Genomic DNA, 21,132 nt, shown 5'->3' with positions numbered 1-21,132 from the left:
CTCGTGATCATGGGAAGTAATAGTCCGGAATGCGGATGAGGTATAATTAAAAAGTATTTAATAAAAGGTTGATCACAAAAACAGCTTATGCATTCTCGCTTGAGGCCCTCTCTTGCTCACAGATTCACAGTCTGTCCCCCAGTTACCTGCCGCCTCTGTCGCTCCAAGAGAAGCCCCTTCCAGTCTTGCGTGTTAGTTTATCCCAGACATTCACATAGCTACATAAGGCCCTTCCATTGGTTAGTTCTATTTTTTCACACCTTTTCGTGCCTTTTTACTCGGCCATTGGCCTACAGCTTCAGGGGCAGAGCTATTCTTCTTCTTCTTCTTCTCTCGAAAAGGGTTTATTCTATCATCTCAAAAGTCAATGTTCAGCTCCGCCACCTCAGGCGAACAAGAGAACTACACTTCCTTCTAGGGGTGGGAATCACCACGGGAATCACCGCGGGAATCACCACGGTCCCACGATTCGATTTTATCACGATACTTGGGTCCCGATTCGATACTATCACGATTCTGCGATATATTGAGTATTGCGATTTTATTCCCTTTTTTTCAACGCAAATTGTCCCCAAAGGAAAACTTTGTCAATATATTGTATCTAAGAAGATAAAGTTTTCAGTCTGTTCATCTCCGGTCTGTCTCTTCCTGGTTTTTTTTCTGCACAAACTCTACCCAGCATGCAATTCAGCGCTGTAATTTTATAACAAGTGTAAACCATGACTGAACCCAGTTACACTGACAGGTAAGTAGCTCCACTGCGCTCCCATTATTAAACTGTAAAAAGTAAATGTTGCCGCCTGCTGTTGTGGCTATGGGTGACTCGCTGACAGTACTGCTGTCTAGTTGACTAGTGCTGTTAATGGAATCAATGTGTTTACTTGTTTAAAAAAAAAAAATACTGTGATATACTGTGAAACCGCCAGAATCTTACAAAATACGGTGATATGAATTTTTGGCCATACCGCCCAGCCCTAATTTCTGCTTCATACTTGTTGTGGAAATCCCAAGGAGGTCGGAGCATCAAACGCCGTCGTGTCTGGGTTCATAATATTACTTCTCCAGGAACTGCGTCGGGATGACGGTGTTACGGATTAACAGGCGGCCGTGTTAACTGGCGACTTTCGGCCGGAAGGCACCAGTTAACACGGCCGCCTGTTAATCCGTAACACCGGCCGCCTCCAGCGCTACGAGAGCACCAGCAGCTAGTTTGATTCATGCTTGAGTTAAGTCTTTGACCAGCGGCGTGTCGCGGACTTTGTCCTGTGCGCCATGCAGCAGCTGTGCAGCAGCGCCGCTACGAGTGACAGGAAGTCCAGACGTTTGATTTACACACGGACGGCGCATTTCTCATTTCTTTCTCCGATGCCTCCCATAATTGATTACATAAAAAAAAAAAAGATACTTGGCTTCCGTGTATCGATACAATATCGCCACGCAAACTATCGCGATACTATGCTGAATCGATTTTTTCTTCCACACGTACTTCCTTCTAATAAAACTGTACCCTGGCATCAGTGTTCCCTCTAAACTGTGCGCGTGCGCGGCCGCGCAGGCCAGTCGAGGTGGCCGCGCAATAGATTTTTCAGACCGCGCAAACAATTTTTTTTCAGGGGTTAAAAATCTTTTTTGCGCCAGTTTTAGATAGTAGTGAGCCATCTTCACAATCTTAAGATCTTTGATGTGTCGAGTCTTCTTGGCCAATCAGCGTCCCGTTTCTCGACATGCGCTCTCTGTACCTCTGCTAGCGCTCTGCCTCCGTTAGCACCCCCCACCCCCGCTGTCCTCCTCCGGGCGCCAGGAGTGAAGCTCGCCCAGAGCTCCACATGAGCTCGGGCCGGCGCTCTTTAGGCTCCTCTTGGCGGACCCTGCTCCAGCAGCTATAGGCTACCATGGCGAAAAGAAAGGCAGAGCAGGCGCCCCAGGAAAAGGTCTGCCTAACGTTCAAACATGAGTGGCTAGATGAAATAGTCCAAACTGACACAGGTAGGATGAAACTTTCAGACATATTTAAATAGAAATATGAAGTTATTAAATTGTTTATATAGGCTACCTTTAGGATAAATGACACCATGTCAATTTAATAGGCCTAAAATTATTGTTAAGCACTGCATTAGCATTTTTCTTTCAATGAAGTTCCACAAATGTTGTACCTGCTGAGAAATGACTAAACACCTTTGATACTTTTATTTTTATATATATATATATATATACACACATCATTATCAGTCATAACCAGTGAACCAGTCATAACCTCCCCTTATTGAAGTTCAACAAAGATCCTTTAAGTTCAACTAAACTGACTGGTAAAACACCATCATTAAAATGTTCCCAAAGTCCAGCCATTATAAAGGATATTGAATAAATATCAACCTTGTATACATATTGATGCATTTGCTGTCATCTCTTTGTATCCCCTCTGGCTAACGCAGGCTTGTGGTCATTTTCGGCAGGTCGCGTGGTTGCGAATTGCTCAGTGCTGAAATGTGCGCTCAGAAAAAAAAAAAATTGCTCAGTGCTGAAAAAAATTAGAGGGAACATTGCCTGGCATCCACATGCACTATGCAAACGTTGTTTTAAAATCCATTCACACATTAATCATTAATAAAAACAGTGACCTTCATATGCATACATTATACAGTCTTCATAATACTATCCCTTATTAATTATCATATTTCATACATTGTAATGTACACAAACAATTTCTTTACATAGATGTGAAAGTCCAAGTGTGACAAACTAAGTTATTAAAACCCTTCAAGACCAACAAAGAACACAATCTGTCTAGGACTGAGATCCGGTTGGTGGTCAGTGTCGCGTGTTTTACAAGCCTCTGGTGCCATATTTCAGTTCTCATTAAGTTCCGTGGGTACTCGCTGGTCAGTTTTCTAGACTCGATGTATTTGAAGCACCGCATGCCTCTGAAAATGCAGCCTTGCGATGAGAACAGAAGTAATGCACAGTGCACCATTCAGGTCTGACCCGGTCCTGCAGGAAACCACAGAAGCTGCACAGTAGTACGGACTAATGTATTCCCAGGGTTATCTGGGAAGCCTGCAAGCCTATAGGAGACTTTATGGCTGCCGTATGTAGCAGTTTGCAGTGTGTGTGTGTGTGTGTGTGTGTGTGTGTGTGTGTGTGTGTGTGTGTGTGTGTGTGTGTGTGTGTGTGTGTGTGTGTGTGTGTGTGTGTGTGTGTGTGTGTTAAGCAAGATGGGGGAAGGGTACAGCCAGCCGACAACCCAGCCAGTCCATCCTGGCTTCAGATTACATTTTGTTTCCTTAGGCACCAGAAAACAAACCACTAACACACAGAGTATCCCGTTACCGTGCTGCCATGAACGCCACACAGCAATGCTGCAGTCTACTGTGCAAATATCAACTTGATAAATAACGACTCGTTGTGACACCATACTGATTTTTGTCCCCCCCCTTTCACTGAAATTCATCCTTACTGCCGCTGTTGAACGGCAACAAGCAACGGCAAAGACACGTTGCACTTTGAGCGAAGGGACACCGACATGTTCGAACATACCTGAAGGTTACTCGGTGAGAATAAAAATCCCTGTAAACGCACCGGGTCGATCCTTTATGTGTCTAGACCCATCGATGTGTCTAAGTCGAAGTTGACTGCACAGAATGAATAAACCATTGTGTCCTCAAGAGCTTAATGCAGTTTAATCACGATCGTTGTTGCGATCTCTGGTATAGGAGGTATCACAATATGTCCCGCCACGCTGTAGCGAAGGAGTCTGCTGGCTGAGAGAGAAAAATGAAGCGATCACCATGTTACACGGATGTTTGATAAACTACAATAATAATGAAGTAGCACTCAGGGCCCATTTTTTAGGGTTAATAAACTATATATTATATAATTGACTGTTGAATACTATGTGACTTAAATCCATTCATTGCCAACTAATAGTTCCCCATTCGGTTACTTTAGAACATGTAACATCACAAGTACACACTGAAATAATCACAATGCACTGACCAGAATTCAAAATAGCTCAAAGCAATGTCCGTAGCCTGACCCACACTTTGGTACATGTCGGTACTGGCCAATTAGAAGGGGAAAGCCTCTCTCCTGCCTCGCGCCCATTCTCTGGGTCTCTGGTTCTGGTTTTTATTTGCTCCAAACAATGCTGCTATTCATGACCCAGAGCACTCTCGCACAGAACTCTAGGAGGGGAGGGGGGGTTTTCGGAGCTGGCTGAGCGCACGGGTTCTGTATGTGGAAGGTTCTTCCCCACCCCGGGTCATTTTCTGCTGATGAGCCACACAGAGATGGACGTTGGGCTCACGGCCCTGAAAACAAAGTGGCAACTACAGTACACACACACACACACACACACACACACACACACACACACACACACACACACACACACACACACACACACACACACACACACACACACACACACACACACACACACACACACACACGACGGTGATAGAAAACGAAGGTTCCTATAGGCAATGACCTGGCTGCCCTGCTCTTTCCATTCATCGTGAATCGATGGTGAGTGTGGAGGTTTTATGCCCAATGTGCAGGCGTAGGATTCTGCTGCTGAGCTTTTTATTTTTTACTTTCAGCTTGTGTCGGTGTCCCCTCAAGTCACGAAACCAGAACCCCCCCCCCCTCCCCAAGGGTCGCTGTTCAGGTGCTCTGTGTTCCGCCCTGTGTGTTGGTGCTGCACACATGCTCTCTGTAAATCCAGCGCTCTCTGTTGTTACTGTTTCAACTCGTTTTTTCTGTTTTCAGTTCGAGGCTGTCCCCGCGCTGCCAATACTGGGTCACTGCTGAGGAATCTACACTTGACCATTAATGACGTACTGCATTTGAGTACTTTCTGAGAGCCCAAAAAATAAATGTTTTCTTCATGTACCTTCAGAGTATGTCAGGTTTGTCAGGTTTGTCAGGTAGAAACATCTCAAACAAGGAGACACAAAATGTATTGGGAGCAAGAGACCTCTATAGATATCGCCAGCAACATTTAGCTTAGATATACTGTGCAGTAAGCAAAACTGGATTAAGATACACAAAGAAAAATAAAAAAAATAAAGAACTGAGCCTGTATTACATCTGACATATTATATCATATTTCCTAATTGTTCATCAACTCATTGTGCAATGTGGACTTACTATGTGTGCATTTCAGGCTTGCTGCTGAACTGACAGAATAATAAGTAATAAACAGATGGTGTGTAATAATAGTGCTTACAACAGGGACTCTGTATAACATACCATGCACTGCTATTACTGCCATCATATGTCCAATACACAGGATTGACTCCAAAGAAATTAACCAAAATGCAACAGTAATCGTCTCTAAGCGAGCCAAACGGGTCTAATCCACAGAAGCCAAACCATAAATACACTATTAAATACCTTCAACGACCTGACATAGCGATAACAGTCTACCAGGTACAGCTGTCATAGCTTTATTTATAAAACTGGAAAGGATTGTCGTTGTCAAATCATATTAGACTACATCGCAACATTTAACATTTTGCTGTTTGAGAACTGTGCGTAACCAAGAAATTAACTGCGACCAGTGTGGTGCGTGGACTCCTGTTGATTTAGATATCGGTGCTTAATGACTGTTAATCTCAGGCTAATTTCTACATCAATTCATATTCACATTTATTGAAATCATTGGCTTGAATTTGCACTCGTTTTCAGACACAGCTATGGACCAATAAACCTGAGGGAGCCCGGTGTACTCGTGCACTACTACCTGTCTGACCACATACACTTGACAAAGGCCTGGCAGCTTGGCTTGACACACTTCTTCTAATCTAATCTCCAATCCCTCTCCACTGTATTCACTCAGCTAGTTAAGCCCCTCGCTAATGAGACTGTGCCCCATTGTATGGCATTAAAGCAGAACACTACTCACTGCCTCAATCACATCACACACACACACACACACACACACACACACACACACACACACACACACACACACACACACACACACACACAAAACAATTCTACAAGGGAATTAGGGGAAACTGGGATGCATGTATGTAAGGGCACATGAGGGAGCGTGCGATGAACACATGAAAAATAATTCACCGCAATTGATTACTGGGGATCGCGTCACCTTAATGGTCCAGTCGCAAGAATAGAAAGACAACAGGATGCGAGCGCGTGAGCGGAGTGCAGAATAACGGAATAAAGGGTTGTGAGGCAGTGACACCTGGATGCATCTACTGTCTGCATCTCATAGAAAGCACCACGAGCACTCGATGACATGCGAGATTGTGACATGTGTGCTGGCCGACATGTACGCTTTCAAATACACAATATGTATATAAGCCACATATGTTTATATTAATATTTGTATTGTAACTTCTTGAAAATTCTTGAATGCATGCGACACATTTTTTACATGTATGGATGTATTCTTTCTATCGTTCGCCATCGGTTGACATTCATTTCAATGTTGCAATTGCTTGAGTTGTTGCATCCAATAATGTGTGTATTAATGCAGATTAAGAACAGACTGATTTGCAAAATGTTGCAATGCTTCCCTTGAAGAAATAATATATATATACATATATATATATATATATATATATATATATATATATATATATATATATATATATATATATATATATATATATATATGTGCACACAAAGAATGAACTACCAGGGACCTATGGCCATCAGATGATAATATTATCTGATGGCTTACTGTCTTCATGAAATAGCCGATATGTGCACACAGAAATCACACCAGAGATGTGCTGGGGTTTGGCCAGTAATCTGCACAGGCAGATTCTGTGAACAAAAGAAAAACAGGGACCAGACACACTGCACAGTAAGACAGTACTGTGTGTTTTCCAGCCAAGGGCTCGTCAGGGCAAATATTTCATTGTTTGCTGGTTTTGGCACGTTAACCCATTAGGAAAATAGCTGTGTTTGTTTAAAAGAAGAAGAAGAAGAAGAAGAAGAAGAAGAAGAAGAAGAAGAAGAAGAAGAAGAAGAAGAAGAAGAAGAAGAAGGGGGTATTGCCCACATTTCGGCTGCATTAAGAAAAGCAGTAATTACACCTGAAGCCGCAAATGCATCTGCTCCACAAGTGACACCACGGAGTCGTCTTTAAAAAAAAATGTGTAGACAATATTTAACACGCAGACCAACTGCCCATTGTTCAGCCTGCAGCAAAGCGCGTTTTTTTTTTTTTTATGTTTTTGCAAGTCCCAGCATTCCTGTCCGAGTTGGAGAGCTTGTTGTCCTTCAGAAGAAGAATGAGGGAAAAATAAATGCACGCAGACCTGGCTCAAATAATGGGGATTGTGACCCGACAACCACGAGATAATGGGGATTAGCCGGGCGTGAGGGCTGTAGCGCGGTGGCAGATCTAGAAAGCGACCAGTACCTCCGACCGTCAGCTGATTCGCGGTGCACTGCAGATTAAAGCGTTTAGCCGCTCGAGACACAAATTCCTACACATACATTGTGTCTGTGTTATCAAACGCAGTCGCCCTCATAGGACAACACGATATCGGTTCATATTCCCAGACCGTGTCTCGTTGATAAAGTGTTTTTTTTAACGACCAGTATACACTCACGTTATCCCTCGCGGCTTGAACGCAGCGTCGTGTTCCGCACACGGAGCCGCTGAGGTGTATCGCTCTTCGCGCGTTACTCCGTGTGGAAACATGGAGGTCGGTATCGGCGGCAGTCAAATGCTTCGTAACTGACGGTTTTTTTATGTAAATAAGCGGAGCGCCTGGAACGCCGCTAGCTGTTTGTTTTCCATAACCCCCTACTGGCAGTCAGCCTCACGTTAACGCCAAGTGGTCAAATAATTAGCCACACTTTGACTAAATGCCCTGGTGAAACACTGATGAATAACAGGGGGTCCAAGCAGCCACCATAACTCAGAGAAAGCCACCAAATAATGTCCGCCACCAACATTGTCTCGCTGGCGAGCCACCAACCACAGAGATTTTTCCCATTTGCTTTACATGTAGCAGACCAGAGAAGGAAAAAAGTCAGCGTTTCCCTTACCGTCAGGTCGGGGTTGTCGCTGTCAAGGTGGTTCACGGCTCGTATGACCCCGGACCTCCACGGCCACCGGCCGCTGTCGCCGATTTCAGGCGGCTCGTCCCCGCTGACACAGAGGAACCGTTTCCCGACCAGCTCCGGCCGAGCCTCGACTGCCATGGCCCTTCGCTGGTCAAAAAAAAAAAACCTCGAAAAAACTTCCCAACAACGACGCCCTTATAGACCTGTCACTTACGACATTAAAACCGTTCTAAAGAATCCAACCGGAGAAAGAAAAGAAAAAAAGAGGAAAAGTTATTTCGTTGCGAAACGCTTAAAACCCGAGCCGGGGGATTTAAATGTGTAGCAGTCTCCACCCGCTTCAAGCGTCAGTCTCTTTTCTCTCCGCATGAAAAAACGGTGGAACACTGAACCGCATCACCACTGCCATCCACACTAGTGTTTCTCCGCTGCATCCCAAGGCATTCACTGGCCGAAGCGCGGTTGTGTCCCTCCGCTCAGTTGAATCCTACCGGTACTATGTTTTGCAAGATTATTCCTACAACTGCTCGTAATTGAAGAACTGCCACGACTACTACTGCTTACACCAAGTGTAGACAACTTCTGCTCATAATTCCATTATGATAACACTGCTCCTATTGTTCACTACAGTGCTACTATACACTAATATACATCCCATGTATAGCATCCCGTATATTGCTGCTACTCCAGTGTTATAAACAGAAACAGCAGCAGTCATGTATAGGCTATATAAATAATAAGCAAGGAAGAAGTCATGTTGATGTCGCACCAGAAGTGTAAGTGTCATTCATATAAATAAATAGGTCCATGGACTGTAAATGTGCCTGCAACTAGTTTAATCATAATTTAACTTGGTTTTATCCTCTTTTATTCCAGTTGCAGCTTTATGTTTGACTTAAAACGACAACATGTGCCACAGTATCCCCTGCACTTGTGTCCTGTGTACACATGCAGGGCTCCAATGCAAAAGAGAGTTAACAGCCCTCATCAGACCGCCTTGTGCAAATAGCCCTTGCATGTATTAAAAAAATGAATGAATAACTTATAGGAAGTAAGGGCGTGGAAATAGCAGAACGACAATAAAATAGTGTTTAAAGGACCACACCGGTTGTAGCATGTCTTAGTTATAAATAACGCACACTGTATAAGCATTCATTGTTTTCCATCATTTTCTGTAGGAAATATTGCAAAGAAACTACTATGTGTAATCCATAACAGGAAATAGCAAATCTGCACATGAAGCATATATTATTTTTTAACAGGAAGCATTGCAACATTTTGCAAAAATAAATCTTAATCTACATTAGTATACACATTATTTGATATAACAACTCAAATAATGGCAACGTTGAAATGATATATATAAATATATAGGATATCATATATATATACATATATTCTGTACATATATGTATACATCTACATACATATATCAATATAAAATAATATATAGGTGATGCTCACTCCACGATTGATCCCTCTTTCCCTGCTGCACCGTCTAAAACCAGGGGTTGATTTTAGATTTCTTTTTTAATACTTTTAAATATTTTATAGGAGAACATTTATCAATATTTGATTTGTGGAGGGGAGAATAATAAAGCAGAGGAACAGAAGGAGTACAAGAGAGTAAAGGTTTGTGCGTGCTCGCGCGTGCCTCTACGGAGGAGTGCACGCCTGCGTGCTTTTGCTCGAGTGTAGGGATCTTAAGGACAGTGTTGAGGTTCGTGTGTGAAGCACGTAGGATGCAAACACCCTGGAGCGACCTCATGGGCGGTAGAGAAGAGAGGAGAGAGAGAGATGGACCGATGGAGGAGGAGAAGAGCGGGAAGATGATGAGTGGAGAAACTGCAAAAGGGGGGAAAGATGCTGGAGACACAGTCACGCTAATGCGCGCGAGAGAAAGAAGAGAGAGATGAAGAAGAAGCAATACAAAGCAAAAAGGCGGAGCAGAGGTGGGTTATTATGGTATAGCACAGAACACATATAACCAACAGCGCCATGACAACTGTGAAGTAGTGAACCCAAAATATATGTATTTTTTGTCTTATTTACATATTGTGTTGTGTTTACTGAACACGTGTCGATAAAATGGCAATTAAAATGTGGACGTGTTCCTTTAATTAGAAGAGGAAGCCCACAGACGAAGACATGTTTATGTTGTTAGAAGGAATTGTACAACACTGGATGTCAATGGGTACCAACATGGTTAGCCTAGCTTAGCATAAAGACTGAAGCAAGGGTGGGAACAGCTAGCTGGTTGTCTTCAAAGTGTTAAAAAACAAACACTAAACATGCTGTCCTCTTAAAGTTGTGTTCCAAGAGCAGATTTGTATTTGTCCCATGTGGCCCAATTAAAGATGAGGTCGATTGGCAGGCTGATTCTGTCACTTTTCTTGTAATCTTTCTCTATTGTTGTTGTCACTTCCCCTGTTGTTGCTTACTCTTTTGCTTGTGGTTTGTTTGGGTCTAGTGCTGTGTCATATATTTTATAGATTTGTTTTCATGCTGAACATAATATTAAAGACCTTTGTATGTACATTTGTAGTTGTTATTGTGGTAAACGTATCTGTACAATTATTCTGAAAGTGCAACAAATAGTGCAGTAAAAGTAATTGCTTAACTCTTAATATTTGAAATGCAATGTTTGTTTCCATTTTGCACTATAAACAAACGCGAAGAACAAATAGGAATGTATAAACGAACGAATAAAGGAGTGTAAAAAGCACCTGCACAGCGCTTTTTGTGGGTGGGAAAAGTGGGTATTACAATGGCAATGAAATTGCCATTGTCTCATTTATGAACAAAAAGTTATACGATCAGAAAAGAAAAAAAAAGAAAAGAAAAAAAGAATCCACACATGATGGTTTTAATGTTATGCATACACATCCACACGATGAAGGTGTGCTCGTGAAAGGCTTTGGCGCTCCTGTTTAGACTCCAGAGTGGATGAAGAGTTTGCTCAAGATGTGGGAACCACCATTTAAATCATCGCTACACCAAAAAAGCAGACGGGACAAGACGGAGATTCTTGCCTGACTTTGATTCCCTCCACACATACACTTCATCTGAAAGTTGCAGGACTATGTGAGTGGAGGTGGATAGAGTGATGGATGCGACAGGCCCATTGTTGGACAGGTTGTTACTGTCACATTGTTTATATTATATCACTGAAAACGGATGCACTGTGTGATTGAATACCCTGCAGCAACAATGCCATATAGCTACTGTAACTTGGTTCCCCCCCCCCTCTCTCCCCAGTGGCAGATGTGTATCTCTGCTCAGTTTGATTTATCTGCACATGTCCGTGAATGCATTCTGCCGGCGTGTGTGTGACATTGTACGCTGCGAGGTCAGCCGTGGAGCCGCGACCTGTTTCTTTCCGGTTCAGACGTGATCCATGATGCCGCTCAAGACAGGCAGTGTGACCAGGGAGGATCCGCTGGAAATCTCCCTCACTCTGCTGCACACTGCAGCAGCCCCCTTCATGAATAACAAGTAGCTAACGCGACCCTCCCTACCCCATATGCATCATATGTACACAAAACACATCTGCATGTGCTCACAAGCCTATCATGCAAACCTGTAAAGGCACACGTTCATAACACACACACACACACACACACACACACACACACACACACACACACACACACACACACACACACACACACACACACACACACACACACACACACACTAACATACACACATACACACACACACACACACACACACACACACACACACACACACACACACACACACACACACACACACATAGAGAGAGAGACAGACGTGTCGTGCACACAAAGAGACAGGGCATGCGGAAGCTCACAGATGGGGGATCGTGTCTGCCAAGTGTTGTGCATGGAAAACTGTAATGAATATGATTACGACCTAAAGACTGGTGTGGTCTACGAGATGAGCGAGACAAGCGCGGTCCACTGAATTTGTATGTCAGGTGTCCAGTCTCTTTCAAAGCTTATAACCTCAAGTGCAAACACACGAATATACGTCGATGAAATAATGTATTTGTAATTCATCCTCTCTTATTTTGCTGCTGCTTCATCACAGCTTTCACTAATGTCACGGTCTTGAACTAGTACACATGTTCTGTCCTGCACGCGTCTAGTCATGTCAACAATACGGTGAGTATAGAGAATGAACGTGAATTCCAGGTTTAGTGCAGGTGTAACAAATGTGTGATAAATGCAGCATACATGCAGGTGATAGGTGAGTATGCTTTAATATACCATACTTTGCACAATGCACATCAAATGTGTTTCTTCCAAACACGCGCCTATGGATCAGCAATTAATTAATGTCCAATCATTCACAGAGAATATATGTTCTAACAGGTAAGGTAGCGCTTGATTTAAATCCCACTGCGCCCCTTACGGGCGGTCACCCTTATTTGGTCGATTCGACAGGGATCTATTAACATGTTATGTAATTTGCAATACCTACAAAGACGTTTCTAATACTGTGCACAGCAAGCGTATGTGTTTTAAAGACCGGAGAACCTTGCTGAGTCCACTAACCTAAAACCAAGTCACCATCCATTGGAAATGAAGCCCCGAACAACAGCGCTTGGAAAATCCACCAAACCGCCTCATTGCTTTTCTCACCCATTGGTTAGAATTCGCCACGAATCTACGGCGAGCCAATCAGAGCACAGGTCACTGGGTTTGAAATTCCACCGCTTCTGTCAGACGCAAAAGTCACATGGGCCAACATAACCAACCAATGGACGTTTGTGTTTATTGTAAACAGACGGAACTGGCCAATAGTTTGTTCGGAAGGCCGTTCACTTCCGGTTGACGTCAGTGGCTATCTGAGCAGTGTTCTGGGTGCCAGGAACGGGTGGGGAGTAAAGTAGAGAGGAGGAGGAGACTGGAGGGGATGAAAGGCTACGAAACAACAGGAGTCATATTGGATCGGCATTCCACCGCTTAGCTATGTAGAGAAGTAAGATCGGACATTTATTTACTGACATGTGGATTGGTTGACGTAACTTACATCGAAACAACCAAGTAGCTGGTCCTGGCGTCAGAGTTTTGGCTGAGGAAGTTCAACGTTAGAGCGGCACGGCTAGCCTCCCTAGCCATTAACGTTATTACCGGGGCTGTACTCTTCCACCGACACAGCCCGACACAACGAAGACAGACAACATGGTGTCCTGGATGATTTCGAGAAGCGTTGTGTAAGTACCAACACATTTGAGAGTAAAGTCCCTTTAACCTCCATGAAGAAAATTCGGGCAGCGGATAGGTTTGAACTGTGTTAGCTTGCTCGGCTAACTTGTTGTCGTCCTTGGGCTAAGTTGTGACCTCGGTCCTTTTAAATTTGTTTGCGAAGTGCGGAGACTTTGCCAACAATAAACGCGATAACGTGAGTCAGCGAACAGCTACAAAACACCTCTCAGCTTCTCTTGTCATAGGAATAACTTAGTGGTGGAAGTAGCTAGCCTTGAGGCTAAAGCTAATGCTACCATCTTGTTTATGAATCATGGCCGTGCACACACACTTGACTGGTGAGTCAGCCGTGAAACAATACGTAACTTTTGTTTATGAATTATCGGTGAGGTGGAACCTTTCACGCTGGGACATGTCCCTCTGTGAAGGAGTGTCGGGTACAGCCGTCATATCGAGATATTATTAGCAAGCCGTGCCCCGGTGTAACCTGGCAACCACAACGGGAGCGAGCGCACAGGAAGGGAGGCGAGTTTAACTGGATAGCTCACTCATAAGCGTCTGTGGCCATGCCACTGGAATAAAGTCAGATATTCATATGTAATACTCTGGACATGTGTTCACTTTTGGGTCCAAATGTCTTGTTTTACCTAAAAAGCATACGTTTGAATCAATTTTCTGTTGCTATCTCTCTCCCTGTATACATTCAGGAACAGCAGTTGCATAACTTGGTCTGATGGAGGATAAGAATGTGGTGGAAAAGACAGAAGGGAGTGGAGGAGTAATACGAAAAGGCCTCTTCTTCCCTAATGCAATTTCCACACACCAGCCCTCTGTTGTGAGATAATGAACACATGCTTTTGTAACAGACAGACTGTTGTCAGAGGTTATATGTGGGTCAAGGTGAGCTTTTATGAGAGCTCGGGCTTGTTATAACTTTTCCATATACGTGCTGCAACTGAACAACCGAAAGTACCACAGCACATTACCAATGGATTCAGCCCGTTGCTGCTTTCCAGTATACAGTCCAGCATTTTGTGAAACGTTTTTGTTGTTGTGGTTCTTTACACTAGAACAGTATGTTTGAAGTGTGACAGTGACCATGAGGTAAAATATCTGACATTCAGCTTTAATTTAAGAGTATTTACATCCACATCAGATGAACGGCACCAGGAATGGTACTCCCTTTCCATAGTTTTGCTGTTTTAGAAGACCAAAATAATTGAGATTCTATAAGTCACCATATTTTTTTAAAACTTTTTTTGTTAAATCGTTTGCATTAAATAACTGGCTTATGTTACGATCCACATGTATGTGCAAAGTAAACATTGTACCATACCGATGGTCCCATTAACCCCTTACTGAACTTGAGTTTATCTGGAGTTCAGATGGTATGCAGTGCAGTGTCTGCTTTCATTTCATCTAGTCAAGCTCAAATTAATGTGGTGTTGCGCTGGCCTATAGATTTGGTTCTCTGGAGTGTATAAGGCTTGTTTTTTTGATGGGTGTCCTTTGCCCATGTCAGGAGTTTTACAAAAATAAAAGCAATGTTTGTAGTGAGGTTGAACATATAAAGTGTTTTCATGTGTTTCTCTCTGAAGAGGAAGCAGAAATTATTCTGAAATTGCCTGGTCATGCAACAGTTAAAGAAAGTCAGACACTGGTTTCCAGCTCTGTGAACAGCTATTTTAAGGCAGCAGCCTGCAAGAAATGGTTCCGAAATATTTGTGTCTCTCCTAGTCCCTATTTGTCTGTCTGTCTGTCTCTCTGTCTCTCTCTCTCTCTCTCTCCCCCCCCCCTCTCTTTGTCACAGCCTCACTTTTAGCATCGACAAAAACAATTGGTGTCAAACAGCCGCTGACATTATTCCCAGGTGTGGCCCTCTATGGCGATAATTATCTCATCGCACAGCTGTGTTCATGTGTTGATAAATGAAAAAAACAACAACACAGGAGGTGAACACCATCACAAGCTCCCCTTTGATGCAGGAGCCTGCAGCTCAGAGGTGTGTTTGTTGGAATCCATTGTTCCTAACTGCGCAGGTGTTTATGATACTCTAGCCATTAATGATTGAAAAATACCTTTTGTGCCGCGGATGTTCCTGACGTCTTAAAACCTGCACTGATTCCGGCATCACGAGTTGGAATGCTCTGTGTGGCCGGCCTGCTGCGGCCTGCTCGCTCCTTCCTCTTCAACAGAGTGAAGAACAAGCCTTTCAGGACCAGTAGGATGCATGGTGTGCTTTCATGTCCCAGGGGAACGTGGAACTATTTTCACAAGCTCCCTGTTGAATAACATTCTCATGTAGCCAAATATTTGGTTATAGCTCATCTTAAAAAAATGCAGCCGTTTGAAAGGCTCTGAAAACACGTGATGCAAATGTGAACAATTGTTCAATGTGAAAACATCTCCTTCAAACTACCGTATTTATTAAATTTTCTCACCAACACTACGTTTTACGAGATCATGTGTGAACACATCAGGATAACGTTGTAATTTACCATCTCCCAATACTTTCATCAAACAGAACCTGAACGCACCATAATGTAACTAGCCAGTACCTCAGTAAGTTGGCCGTTAACCGTTAGCTGTGCAATCACAGTCTACGGAAGAAAAGCATAAATCATGTCCTGATCACATATTTTACTGAATATTGGCAGATAACGATTGTCAGTAAAACTTTATTTCACACTGTGATGGTTAACGTTAAACAGTGTATTGATTGTGCTGTGACTAATTATGTTTGACGTATTACACATACGTTGATTATACACGTATATGTTGATTAAACACGTATGTTGATTATACACATATTTTTGTTTTATGTTTGTGTTTGACGTATTACAAATACGTTTATAATCGTGTGTTTGTGTTATTGTTTTCTTGCTTTATTTAAGCATATTTAAAAAATTTTACTCTGCGGAGAAAAAAGAAAAGAGGGGCGGGGTGAGGCCGGTGACGGCCGGCCGCACCGCGAGCCGACGACTGGTTGCCCGCCGTTGTTAGGCCGGTAACGGGCCGGTCTTCAGACTGCTTGCACCGGGGCTCGGGCTTGGCCGCCGCCGTTAGGCCGTTGGTAACAGCCTCCTTCGCGCCGGCTCCGGTCTTCTCTGAGTCGGGTTGTTTGTGAATGCAGCCCAAAGTGTGCGATAAACTCCATCTAGTGCAGTAAACCACTGCGATCATCAGCAGACACTCGGATCTCTGTGGTCACATCAAGTGCAGAATCTGACGTGAAAAATATTCAAACGGGCGGAAGGAGTCACGGGACCCAACATCCGGTTTTCAAAATACTAACTGATCTGAATGTGTTCAGAACATTTCTAACCACATCCAAACATCTTAACTGTACTGGTCTTACAGAAATGTTGTAATATGTCAAACACAACGTACTGTTACAGTAAAGGCAAGGCAAGTTTATTTTTATAGCACATTTCAACAACAAGGCGATTCAAAGTGCTTCACATAAAACCATTAAAAGCATCAAAACATAATGCAGATTTTAAAACAGTTAAAAAGCAAAATAAAAGTAGAAAAAGCAACATTAAAAAAAAAAAGTTGAATAAAAGTTGCAGTGCAGTTTAAGAAATAAAATGCAGTAGTGAGATGCAGTAATTGAATCTGGTTAATTAAAGGCAGCAGCAAACAGAAAAGTCTTCAATGTAGACTTAAAGGAGCTGAGGGTCTCAGCAGACCTGCAGCTTTCAGGGACCTTGTTCCAGATATGTGGAGCAGAAAAGCTGAACGCTGCTTCTCCATGTTTAGTTCTGACTCTTGGAACAGAAAGTAGACCCGTCCCAGACGACCTGAGTGGCCGGGATGGTTCATAAGGTAGCAGCAGATCACAAACATACTTAGGCCCTAAACCATTCAGTGCTTTATAAACCAGCAGCAGGATTTTAAAGTCAATTCTTTGTTTGACAGGAAGCCAGTGCAAAGACCTCAGAACTGGAGTGATGTGATCCACTTTCCTGGTCTTAGTGAGGACTCGAGCTGCAGCTTTCTGATTGACTTTTTACAGAGGCCTGTGAACACACCGTTCCAGTAGTCAAGTCTACTGAAGATAAATGCATGGACAAGTTTCTCCAGATCCTGTTGAGACATAAGTCCTCTAACTCTTGATATATTCTTCAGGTGGTAGTAGGCTGATTTTGTAATTGTCTTGATATGGCTGTTCAGGTTGAGGTCTGAATCCATAACTACACCTAGATTTTTGGCTTGGTTTGAGGTTTTTAACATTAGTGATTGAAGCTGAGCGCTGACTTTCAATCGTTCGTCCTTGGGACCAAAAACAATTACTTCTGTTTTATCTTGATTTAATTGAAGAAAATTCTGGCACATCCAGTTGATTTCTTCAATGCATTTAGCCAGCCCTTGTATGGGACTATAGTCCCCTGGTGATATAGTTATGTAGAGTTGTGTGTCATCTGCATAATTATGATAACACACTTTGTTGTTTTTCATAATCTGAGCCAGTGGAAGCATGTAGATGTTGAACAGAAGAGGCCCCAGTATTGAACCCTGGGGAACACCACATGTCATCCTAGTCAGCTCTGATGTGTAATTAGCTACCGACACAAAGTATTGTCGGTCCTTCAAGTAGGATTCAAACCAGTTAAGTGCTGCGCCAGAGAGTCCTACCCAGACTTTCAGTCTGTCTAGTAGTATGTCATGATCAACCGTGTCGAATGCAGCACTGAGATCCAATAATACTAAGACTGAGATTCTGCCACTATCTGTGTTTAAGTGGATGTCGTTGTCCTGCTTTGGCCACCCGTAGGCTCTGTCATTGGTACACCTTTATTTATAAGGCAATCCTTGGTCTGCTCCCAAACTACCTGCGTGTTTGTATCATGCAGAGAAGTGTTGGACAATATTCTTTGCGTTCTCAGGACTTTTTTTATGCTCACTGTCCCAAATGCCAGAACGGAAATGAGAAAAGGGGCTTTTGTGTACTCTGCCCCCTCATCATGGAATATGTTGCAGAATGTTTTAAAGCTCAAAGAACTGATACCACTTACTACTTTTAAATCTAGAATGAAAGAAATGGAGGCAAGTTCCCAAAAATGTAAATGTTTCTTAAATTAACTCGGTTACGTCACTGTCTCTTAGCTTTTAGTTTCTTTTAACTTGTCTGTGTTTTCTGTCTGTAACTATGTGTTTTTTTTATGCTGCTGCCTGTCTTGGCCAGGTCTCCCTCGAAAAAAAGATGTTTAATCTCAATGGGACTTCCTGGTAAAATAAAGGTTTAAAAAAAAAAAAATTTTTTTTTGTTAAAGAAATAATCCATTTCAATCCCAACGGCGGGTTCAGAGGGCGTCACAATAAACGGCAACAATAAGCATCATTACCCAAACAGGATGGTACAAGCATCAAGACTGAAGTCGTAATAAACCTTTCTTCTTTTTTAAATTCTTTATATTTCAGTGTTCTTCTGCTTCCAGGAATATGCCCAACTGAGTATGAGGATACGTTAAAGTCAGTGTTTTAATGTGGGAATAAAGCTGTGAGAGCAGTCTCTGAGTTCTGCTCTGAGGATCGAAGAGTGAGGAGGGATATCGGAGGAGCCATGATCGAGGAGCCCCGAGAGCAAGTTTCCAGGAAGTGTTTTAACGCTGGACACGCCCCCTCCCTGTTCATCTGTTATGTGATTGGACGCTGCAGCTGAGCGGACTGTTGGCTGGAGTTTCATACCAGAGTGAAGACGATCACAGATTAAACTCAAGTTATATATTATATCTGTTTTCTTATTCACCATCTGGTTAAAATATGTTCATTGTAGGTCTGAACAACAAAAGGACCTCAAACAACTGTCTTCAAAGATTTGATCTGTTGTTTCCCTCAATAACTTTTATTATATATGTAATTAAAATCAGAGAGCTGGAGAGAGGAAACACTTTTTACAACACGTAATGAAGAGAAACTATATTTATATTGTGGGTTATTTTATAATGATGTCACAATCAGAATTTCAAAACATAACGACGTAAATAATAAATAAAACGCATTCCGCCGGTAGAAATGGATCCTGCGCATATAAGCAGGACACATCACAGTGTATAAATACTCAATGCAGTTTATTAAACGGTAACAGACGACAGAGAAAACATCTCCACTCTGACACTCATGATAACTTTGTCTATATTTATCAATATTTGAAGTGCATTTGTATTGGAATGTTCGCTAAAAACTTTCCGGACAAAACTCTGTCAGCTATTAAAGCGACTGACAGCTGATCAGCTGTGATCAGCTGTCAGTCGGTCGCAGTCATCAGAAACCGATGTCGCTTCACACAATGCTTCAGAGGAAAGGACGTCTCATGTCTCTTCCTCGCGTCTTCTCTCCCTGCTTGGTTTCCTTGCATCTCTCCATGCATCCCTGGTGGGAGGGATTAAGACGCAAGGAAAGGACGCAAGTGAGGGAAACGGGGATACAATTTAGAGACTTGGGATGTACCCACTGTGTATCGCCCGGTTGCGCACGCAGGCCCGCGCCACAGGCGTACCGAGCGGTTTTGCCCGGCGTGTTTTGCATAGGCGTTTTAGAGGCGGCTGTACTTTTAAAAGTCGCGTCCGGTGTGAACGGCCCCTATTGGTGTATGCCGTTTATTTCCCCAGGAAGGAATCCTCTGGGTATATATGTGCAGACCTGGACTGTAACCAGACAGTCATGTAATCAAATTCTTATTCCTGAAGCTCAAACCAGATGGTGCAAGCTCAAATCTTGGAGGGAGATCTGTCTCTGTGTTTCTCCGGTTTTTGTTGCCCTTGTTCTCTTTCTCTTTTCTCACTCTTTCCCTCTCTCTCTTATCGTCCTGTCCTCCCCCCTCACTCCATCTGGTTGTTGGTGGTGTACAGTGTCAGGAAACTAGGGAAATTGACCTGGAGCCCAGAGTCAAGGTCTATCTAAAAGCTATTTTCTCAGCTGCATGCAGAGGAGGAGGGGTGTTGTAATGGGAAGAGGGGGAATAAGGAGGACGAGAAGGGAAATGGTAGTTATGGTTTGAAGAAGGGGCCCCTGCTTTTCACAAAACTCCCTCAAGAACATTTTTGGTGCACGTTCTACTTTTTTCTTTCTGTGAGCTTGGTTTATGGAGTTTTACTGAACGTACCTTTTAAGAAGGATAAATAAATGTTGTACGTACAGTTACTGCAAGGTACGGGTAGTGAAAGTACCTAAGATACTAGGAGGCAGAGTCAAAGTGGACGTTAAAGTGGTCTCATGCGGAGGCACTACATCATTCAGCTGAGAGTCCTGCCCACACAAAGGAGGCAGAGGAACACGAAACAGAAAAAGGGGTCTGGAGGAAATGAGGCTGTAACTCGCGGTTCTTTGAGTACCTACGCTTTTTTCACAGGTTTTGGAAAAGCAGTGGAAGCAAAGGAAATGCAGAACACGACTCTTTGGTCGGCTTCCAATTCAAAATTTTCCTGTAGTTTTGGTTTTCTTTTTGAGACCAGCGGTTGTGTCTCGGCCCCTCACAATATACAGGAACTTTCACATCCTGTCCAATGCTAATGGCTCCGATAGTCCGTCCATAAACAAAGATAATATCATGTTATTCACGTTGTCCTATTGCGTGTTGCTAATGCAATACTTATACTAGTGTGATGCCGTCAGCACTAATTGCTGATGTAGGCTATTTTACTTTCTCAGAACGTGTCCTATAATCAAACCGCACCGGGCAATCAACCCAACCTGATTTAATGGGATTGGATTTAAAAGTTGCACTTCTTTTACCTCGAGCCATAACTCCGTTGAAGTGTCTCTGATGTTTAATGCCGGTATGCATCTTACTACGGTTATCATTGTGTAAGATGCTCTGCATTTCATAGACACCAACATCAGCCAGTGTTCATGCAAAAAGTGTCAATGCTCACTATTGAGTGTC

The 21,132-nt window shown here is 43.0% G+C and overlaps 2 protein-coding genes across 2 annotated transcripts in view; one reads left to right on the top strand and one right to left on the bottom strand.

Moving 5' to 3' along the window:
* The window catches only part of jmjd1cb (jumonji domain containing 1Cb), a gene marked incomplete at its 5' end in the record, with an annotated part of 111,493 nt that extends 103,306 nt beyond the window's left edge, over positions 1–8,187 (bottom strand). Inside the window, one exon of the mRNA XM_079236979.1 lies at positions 8,032–8,187. Within this exon, the coding sequence (XP_079093105.1) occupies positions 8,032–8,187 (156 nt within the window). The remainder of the gene's footprint in view (positions 1–8,031) is intronic.
* Positions 8,188–12,969: 4,782 nt separating this feature from the next.
* Positions 12,970–21,132, top strand: part of reep3b (receptor accessory protein 3b) — a 36,843-nt gene continuing 28,680 nt past the window's right edge. The window contains exon 1 of the mRNA XM_079214533.1: positions 12,970–13,252. Within this exon, the coding sequence (XP_079070659.1) occupies positions 13,221–13,252 (32 nt within the window). The 5' untranslated portion in view covers positions 12,970–13,220. The remainder of the gene's footprint in view (positions 13,253–21,132) is intronic.

The sequence above is a fragment of the Taurulus bubalis genome, assembly GCF_910589615.1.
Source record: "Taurulus bubalis genome assembly, chromosome: 2".
NCBI classification, from domain to species: Eukaryota; Metazoa; Chordata; class Actinopteri; order Perciformes; family Cottidae; genus Taurulus; species Taurulus bubalis.
Note: the sequence above shows the minus strand (reverse complement) of the source record. Positions and strands in the feature narration are given on the sequence as shown.